The sequence below is a fragment of the Cyclopterus lumpus genome, chromosome 5 (assembly GCF_009769545.1).
Source record: "Cyclopterus lumpus isolate fCycLum1 chromosome 5, fCycLum1.pri, whole genome shotgun sequence".
Lineage (NCBI taxonomy): Eukaryota > Metazoa > Chordata > Actinopteri > Perciformes > Cyclopteridae > Cyclopterus > Cyclopterus lumpus.
In genome coordinates this window covers 14,145,390-14,153,492 of record NC_046970.1, presented here as the reverse complement: position 1 = coordinate 14,153,492, position 8,103 = coordinate 14,145,390, and the positions used below count along the sequence as shown (strand labels likewise).

The 8,103-nt window shown below is 40.7% G+C and overlaps 1 protein-coding gene across 1 annotated transcript in view; it reads right to left on the bottom strand.

The window, feature by feature from the left end:
- Positions 1-3,293: 3,293 nt before the first annotated feature.
- The window catches only part of LOC117731518 (potassium voltage-gated channel subfamily B member 1-like), a 39,127-nt gene continuing 34,317 nt past the window's right edge, over positions 3,294-8,103 (bottom strand). The window contains 1 exon segment of the mRNA XM_034533930.1: positions 3,294-5,824. Within this exon segment, the coding sequence (XP_034389821.1) occupies positions 3,989-5,824 (1,836 nt within the window). The 3' untranslated portion in view covers positions 3,294-3,988.

Here is an 8,103-nt window from a genome sequence, read left to right as displayed (position 1 = left end):
AGAAAAAGGAGAAAATTGCTTCAAGGTTGCTGATCATAGATATTTTCCTATAGCTTCTTCCATGATATTTACAAGTTATGTAGGTCAAAGTGTAATAGCGCTACATACATTGAACAACAAGAAACCACGAAAATGGGATCCTACTAAGTCAACCGGTACAAAATATGAAACTTTACAAAACAACCATTTCCGCACACACAGTAAGGACAGCGTACAGACCGTTGTGAGCTGAACAGAGGTAATTAATTCCCTCAAGAAGGGGGAAGATTCGGAAAATTTAATTATGTGTGTGTATTTGGCTTACACCTCTCGTGTGGCTTATTGTGCTGAAAGAAAAATACATTATACATTGTGCTTATGTGTTTGAACCTTTGTATGTTGACATTTTATTTGCATGGTTACTAAAAAGCAGAGGATCATCAATAAAGTGCAGTTCAGAAAACAAGAAAACAAATATAAAAAGCAATCTTGACATTCATCCAACAGAGGAAAGAGTTGTATCCAGATAGACTATGGCTAGTTTGAAAGTGAGTCCACTATGAGGATTTTTCAGTTTTTACTGCATGTCTGATGAATTTTATTGAATGTGTGTAAGACAGTGAAGATACATTAAGAAATAAATATTTTGTCGTTCTTGCGTTTCTCATGCCTTCAGTATAGTTAAAAGTCATACGACCATTTATCAGTTTTACATTTTTATATTATTACCATGCAGCGTTAAGGGCTTGGCTTTTACAAATCCCACGCACCAGTGACTGTTGTATAGTTTCCCGTAAGCTTCCGTAGTCCCCCCTTTTATCAAAGTCTTCTGTGATAAAGTTTGTTCCTCCATGACATTGCTGTAACTGAGCCTTTCCTTCTTGCCCAGGCCCTCCTTTTGCATGCCCAGGATGATATTTATAGAATCACAGAAATTAACACATCCTCAAAAGGATGTCTCAACTGCCATTTCTGTACTGTCATTCTGCTCAAAAGACTCAAGCACAAGGCTGGTGCTTGTAATAGAAAAACACACCCCAGTGCACGAGTGTGCAGTACTTGGCTGCGCGTAACCTTCTCGTTGACGGATCATGATGGCGATTGTCCTGGAAATGCTATAAAAGAGAGATCCCACACACAATGTTTTGAATGATCATCTTGGCTGTGTTACAGATTTGGGCTGAAGCTGAACATAAGGTGAAGGAGCACAGCAATCATTGGGGATGTCAGTTGTAATCGGGCTGCACAGCTCTCTCTGTCAAACATGGCTTCTTCCTATTCCATTCACCCCCCGCCCTCCTCATGGGTAGGTTGTTCAAGTGATCATACACATCATAGCAACAGCATCTTTGTTTCAGGCATATTTTGCAATGGCTCTTCCGATTTTGCTGAGATTTATGGAATAAAGTGATGACGTGGATGATTTAAAGGCCCACAATCCAGTTTCCTGTTTACATAATTTCTTATATAATTGAGGGTTCATCAGACTGTAGCCACTTGTGAGGAGGGAAACAGAGATGAATGAATGAATAAATGAATTCATGAACAGAATGCAAACGCATATATTTGCAATCGTTATCTTAGTCTTTGAGGACTCTGTCTCTGTAAATTACTCTACTTGCTGGCATCAAATGCAAGCCGTCCAGTCATCTCAACCATCACCATGGAAACAGTGGTTGTTCACTCTCCTGACAGCGTCTGCATTCGTTTGTTTTGGTGAATTGGGCATTTGTCGTGTAAATGTTTGGTGCATTTACGTGTACTAGAAAGACAGTAGAAGGAGGGGTGTGGGTATCTATTATTGCAGTCTGACAGCATAATGACCCAGTTCTCTGTGTGTGTATTTGCTGTACAGTTTGTTTAATTTGGCTCCATTAGACAGTGACATTCAGTGTGTAGGTTAGGCGTATGTTAAAAGCAAAGGCACGGAAATATCTCACATTATTTCTATTGATTGCAAACAACCATACAGCATAAATACTTCTATTTCTTGAAGCGTAAAGTTCCACAATTTAAAATAGATGCTTTGTAGCATGCTCGCATGTTATGTTGTAAAGTTAATAGTGCTATAAAACCATGCTTGCATGAATATAGTCATAAAGAGCAAGAGAGGACCAGATGAAGCAGGAACAGGATATTTGGTTGAATTAAAGCGGCCTACAGACATATGAGGTACCTCCATGCTAATTGTGTGCTGGATCTGTATGTCACTGCGAGGTGGCTTTATGCTTTCTAAGAGATGTCCTGTGAACTCGTAGAAGTGGGATGTTTTAGATCCCTGGAAGCAAACATATTGCCAAGATCCAGTGTGTAAATAATCAAATTAGCTTTCAAGATGGATGTAAAAGTGTTGTGTTCCCTCTTCATTTTCCGTCTATACTGTCTCCCAGTCCTCTCATCGGCATACATGCTTTTACCGGGTGAAATATGTCAGATTTTTTAAAAGGAATGCTAAAATTTCTTTTTCAGGAATTTTCTTTCAGTAAAATTAACCATCATATCATTTGTACGAGTTATGAGTAAGAACAATTCTTTGGTTCTTCACATTACACAAAGGTTAGAGGGACATATATGTACAAGGAGACAGTGTATATACTATAGTATATTGTGTAACAAATGCAACTCCACACATTTGAAACCCAAAACTACACGATTAGCACAATATATTTGTCTAAAAGTCTATTCTTTTAGAAAATATATTAAAAATATAAATTCTTTTCATTCTTTTCTTTGTACAATAAATGTGTGCTTTTTATAATATTCTGCTTGTGTAGTTGTACATGTACAATAATCACACTTCTACAAAACTGGAGGTTCAACATAGAAAATCTCAGTGATTTCCTGTGTTTCCAGCTATAGCGATGCTTATTTTATCTGAAGTTAAGATTAGGACAGGAATGATGACACCTTTGAGAACATTTTGAAATAACACAGAAGACTTTTTGATTTTAAAGCAATAGAAACAACAATAAAGTTATTTCTGTGTGTTCACAACAATAATAATTATCATGTTAAGGTGCTCTCTCTTGCCAGCAGTCGGACACAATGGGGACAAGAAGGAAATCAATGGATGCAGTCTCAGTGTCTCTCTGTCTAAATGTATTCTGTGCAGTAAGAAATATAGACCAGCATGACCATAAACTTAGACACAAATACTTGATTCTCCTCAAGTTCACACTAAAGAGATCAAGAATGCTACATAACAATACATATTGTGTGTGTGTGTATATATATATATATATATATATATATATATATATATATATATATATATATATATATATATATATATATAATGTGTGATCTTTCTGTCTGTCTCTCTTTCTCCCTCATACAAACAAAAAACAACATAAACTAAGGCCAGTCATGAGGAAGGAAGTTAAAGGAAGCAAACTCTACATCTTCCCAACACACAGTTGATTTTGTAATTCCATACTTATACACAGTTTAAATATAATAACTTCAAGAAACATGTAAGTTCCCCCTTCACACAACAACAACGTTATCTAAACTACAGCTGAATGAGTTTCCCATCTTGCAGTGCCATGTTTCAATGCTTTCTGTGGTTTGCTACAAATTGGACAGCTTATTTATCCAGGGATGTCATAAAAATTATATCATATACTCCTACAGCTAGGTTGTTATTATTATATGTCGATCTCGACGAAAATAAATGTATAAATAGTACAAACTATCAGACGGGCAATCTTTGTCATTTTCTAAAAACCTCTTAGATCAGAGTCTTCTGCTGAATTCAGCAGTCTTAGAAAAAGTTCAAACACAAAAATCTTTCCCATTGGCTACAGCTATTTCCATGGCAGAAGCATTTTGTAATATAATTCTTCAAATGTTCATGCAACTGTTTTATATCTAACTGCCTTTTCATTTTTAGTTTAGTTTTGCTGAGTTCACTGTGCTTCTTACATTTCCCTTTTTGCTTTCTCCTCTCCTGTACAAGTCTTTCATGGCCTCTCCCTTATTGGACCCTTTATTGTATTTTATTTTATCTTTAAGTGTTAAAATGACTCTTCTTTCCCTGAAGTGGTTGTAGTTCCTGAGCCACATGGTTCTCCTGCCCTTCTACTGGCAGCGTGCAGTTCCACAGCTTTGTCTGCAGGCCCTCCATGTGGTTGGCCCCTTGCTGGAACCTGGAGTGATGGCCAATCTTGGGGCTTGCTCTTTCCCGGAGTCTTTGGGATGGATTGATGCCTGAACCATCATGCAGGTGCTCTTCCTCATCTGTGTCAGCGTCAATGAATTCATTGATGGATGGATCGTGGAATGTGAAGAGGCTGCTGGGCAGTAAATTCTCCGGGCTCCTGCTGGGTGTCCTACTTCTGGCAGTTGTATAGACGGACACCTCAGGGCCTTGCACTGACGAGCTGTCTGACAGGGCCCCTGTCCCAGGACCCTCCCCAGCTCTGAAGTTGACCTTGAGAGAGTGGCTTTTGAGCGGGTTGTTGAAGCGTAGAGCCCTGGGACTGTCAGCATATGGGCCGAGCTTGCTGCCCCGTCTTGTTTGGGGTGTATTGGTGCCCTGGGATCCTTCATGCTCATTCTCCAAAGTGGGCTCCAGGCGGGGGTGCGTGCTGACCTTCCCTGGCATGCTACTGATGGGGCTGTGGGAAAAGCGAAAGCTCTCAGGGAAGTCAGTGGTGCAGCTGATGAAGCTGTCAATGCTGGACATGCTCCTCATGTCTGCAACTGTTTCTGCTTTACATGTGATGGCTTCAGCGGTGATGCTTCCCATCTCTATTTCTGCTCTCTGCCTAACTGCTTTGGACGGTGGCCCCTTTTCCTTGCTGTTGAGGTTGGGATGTGACTGGACCTTGGCCATGTTATTGTACATCTCCTCCAGTTTCTGTGCGCTAAGATGCTGAGGGCTGCTAAAGGGCTTGGCCTGCTCTTGGTAGCTTGCTTTAAAGGTATTGGTGGGGCTGCTGGGACTCATCTGTGACCTGAGTTTGGGTGTGCCTTTCTGCACCCTAGGAGACACATGATTATCATGCATCTTCTCCACCATTATATCCATGAGCTCTTCATTGCGGCCAAATGCTTCTTTCATGTTCATCGAAACAATGCTGCCATTTATCTTAGCCCTGTCCAGAGCCTCCCTTCTTTTGACAGCTTTCTCTTGCCTCTTTTGCTCTTTGTAGAACTCAGAGAAGTTATTCACAATAATGGGGATAGGCAGGGCTATCACTAATACTCCGGCAATGCAGCACAATCCTCCAACTATCTTTCCCAGGAGAGTTTTTGGGTAAATATCTCCATAGCCTACTGTTGTCATAGTAATGGTAGCCCACCAGAAAGAAGCTGGAATACTTTTGAACTTGGTGTCCTCTTCATCCTTTTCCGCAAAGAACACCAGACTGGAGAATATCATGATGCCCATGGCCAAGAAAAGGATTAGCAGGCCCAGCTCATTGTAACTCCTCCTGAGTGTGAAACCCAGAGACTGAAGACCTGTGGAGTGACGAGCCAGCTTCAGAATACGCAAGATCCGCATGATCCGGAAAATCTGAACTACGCGGCGGACGTTCTGAAATTGCAGCACACTCTTGTTGGATTCTGTCAAAAAGATGGTAATGTAGTAGGGCAGGATGGCCAACAAGTCGATAATGTTCAGCGGACCCTTAAAGAACTTCCACTTGTTGGGGGAGGAGAGGAAGCGCAGCAGGTATTCCATGGTAAACCAGGCAATACACACAGCTTCCACGTGGGCCAGCTGCGGGTTGTCTGTGGATTGACCAAACTCATCTGTGTCCTGCAGCTCTGGAAGAGTGTTCAGAGACAAGGCAATGGTAGACAACACAATGAAGAGGATGGAGATAATTGCCAGGATCTGGAAAAGAAAACACAGAAGAAAATAGTGAAAAATACTGATGAATACATAGTAATGTCTGAGGAATATAACAGTGTGTTGTATATCCTTTTCTTTCTCTAGGGATAGCGATGCCTGTCGATATAGACTGAACTATCACAATAAATATGGGAAGGATTGTCATGATATTACGTGCATGTATTTATGGTCCTAAGAGGATTAATCATGCAGACTTTGGTGTTTCCCTGAGTTTGCATTTAGTGCCATCATCAGGTCAACATTTTAATTTATACAATAGTTTTATTGTGCCTCACTGCCAGCAAGGCTGTAGATGCATAGTCCTGTTCAGTGATTTGTAGTTTATACATTTCTCTTGAGGGTCAAAACCAGCTATTAAGTTTGAGTGTTTGTTTGCGAAAACATTTCCACAGCATGCATCACTGACTTTGTCTCTTTTGCAATTTGCAATGTTAAAAGGTATATTAAAGGCCCGGATGTGACGGAGCCCAGTGGAGCTAAAGTTAGCAGTTGCCCCTGAACTACATGCTGAAAGTTAAAACGCTCCATCAAAGTGAAGTAGTGCTTTAACAATGTCAGAGGAAGAAGGTCAGTCCCGTGAGAAACGCCATTTCAATGTGTCAAAGCGGTGTGATTCCATTTGAGACACTAAATTGCATTTCAGAAATGACTAAAATGAGTTGCAATAGCTTTTACAGATGATATTTGTTCACGGCCCATTTCACTTTCTCGCTGCTTTTTCCGAAGTATTCATGAAATGTCATGTCAGTATTTCAAAAGAAATGGGGTCAAAGCTAATGCGATCTCTGGGGCAGATGTTTTTGTTCTTTCTCTTCAAGTCTTGACAGAGAGAGAGAGAGACAGTGAAGGAGGGAGACAAGAGAGTTTGAGATTAAATTGATACATTTTTAAAACCTCTGCCCCACTTCACTGGTTCTCTGTTTCTATACAGTGTGCTTCAATCCTTCGATGCCCAAGGCTACAAGAAGACCACCATGTATTACTTGTATTACAGAGCACACCATGCTGTGAGCCTGTTTGACAGGTACCTGGAGACCTCTGAAGCATTGAGACACTTACTAAAGATATAATCTGCTGAGTACATCTTTTTCGATTATACCTTGAATAGCGAAGGTAGCGGAGTAGTAACACTTTAGTAGCACTTAAATGGCTCTCACTGATAGCACTTTGTAGTTTAACTTTATTGAAGAAATTGTACTTTCTTAGTTCTTATTGTTGAAACCACATTCGTCAGATCAACACTAATCTATATTGATGTTCTGATTTGGCCCGAGCGTCACTAGTGAATCATGCTGAATACAAAGGACAGCATGAAACTGAACCTAGTAGGTGTGTAGTGTGTTTTGAGAACAACTGAAGCATGACCAGCTCAACCTCCCATCAAATTCTTTCTCTTACACACCTTTTCCCCTCCCACACCGGGAGTGCTCCAAACCGGGGTCAGCCAGAGGGGAGATTGTTATCTTACCATATAGATACAGTACAGACAGAGTGAGAGAGAAGTGTCTGCTGAGGACACTCAGCACTGTGATCAATCTGTGACACAGAGGGAATGAGTCTGAGCTTTGCTGCCGAAACTTGTGACTTTCCTTGGTTAGTCAATGTGACCTGAGTGTTTATGTATGATTTGTGTGCGATAATGACATTGTTTTACAAATCAGGAAATTTAATATTAATATCTAATTGTAGCTTCCATACAGAGTTGAGCAGAAAGAGAGAAGTGTAATATCCCAGTGCAGATAAAGGCAATATTGTATTAATATATTTGACTATGCAGCAGAGATATTAGGAAGCAAATGCAATGCTAAAGAGGGATATGGTAAGTGTTCTGTTACCTCATTCTTCTTAATGACAAGTGCTGGGGTTGTGAGGACAACATGTCCCAATTCTTGTCTGCATAAATGGAAGATTAATCTGACCAAGACTGCTGCTACTTCAACACAACTCTGACACACACTCATGCATAAAAAACAAACCCACGTGCATAATATACACACACTCATTTTCACTCCCAGCTCAGTAATTAGACCCAAGTCTCCCTACCCCACAAACAAAGAGGCAAGGTACTGAATATTTAATATCCTCCTGGAGTGCAAGCTACCCTGTCCTGGAAAAGGTGTGCATGAGCAGGTGCTCACAGGGCCATGACGGTTTGCAGAGCTGGAGAGGTAGCCTAGTTTTCTCACTGCTTTCTCCACGTGAGGTTAGTTATGCTTCATGCTCGATCAAGGACGGGATGAACAGGGAAGGGAGTCACAAGA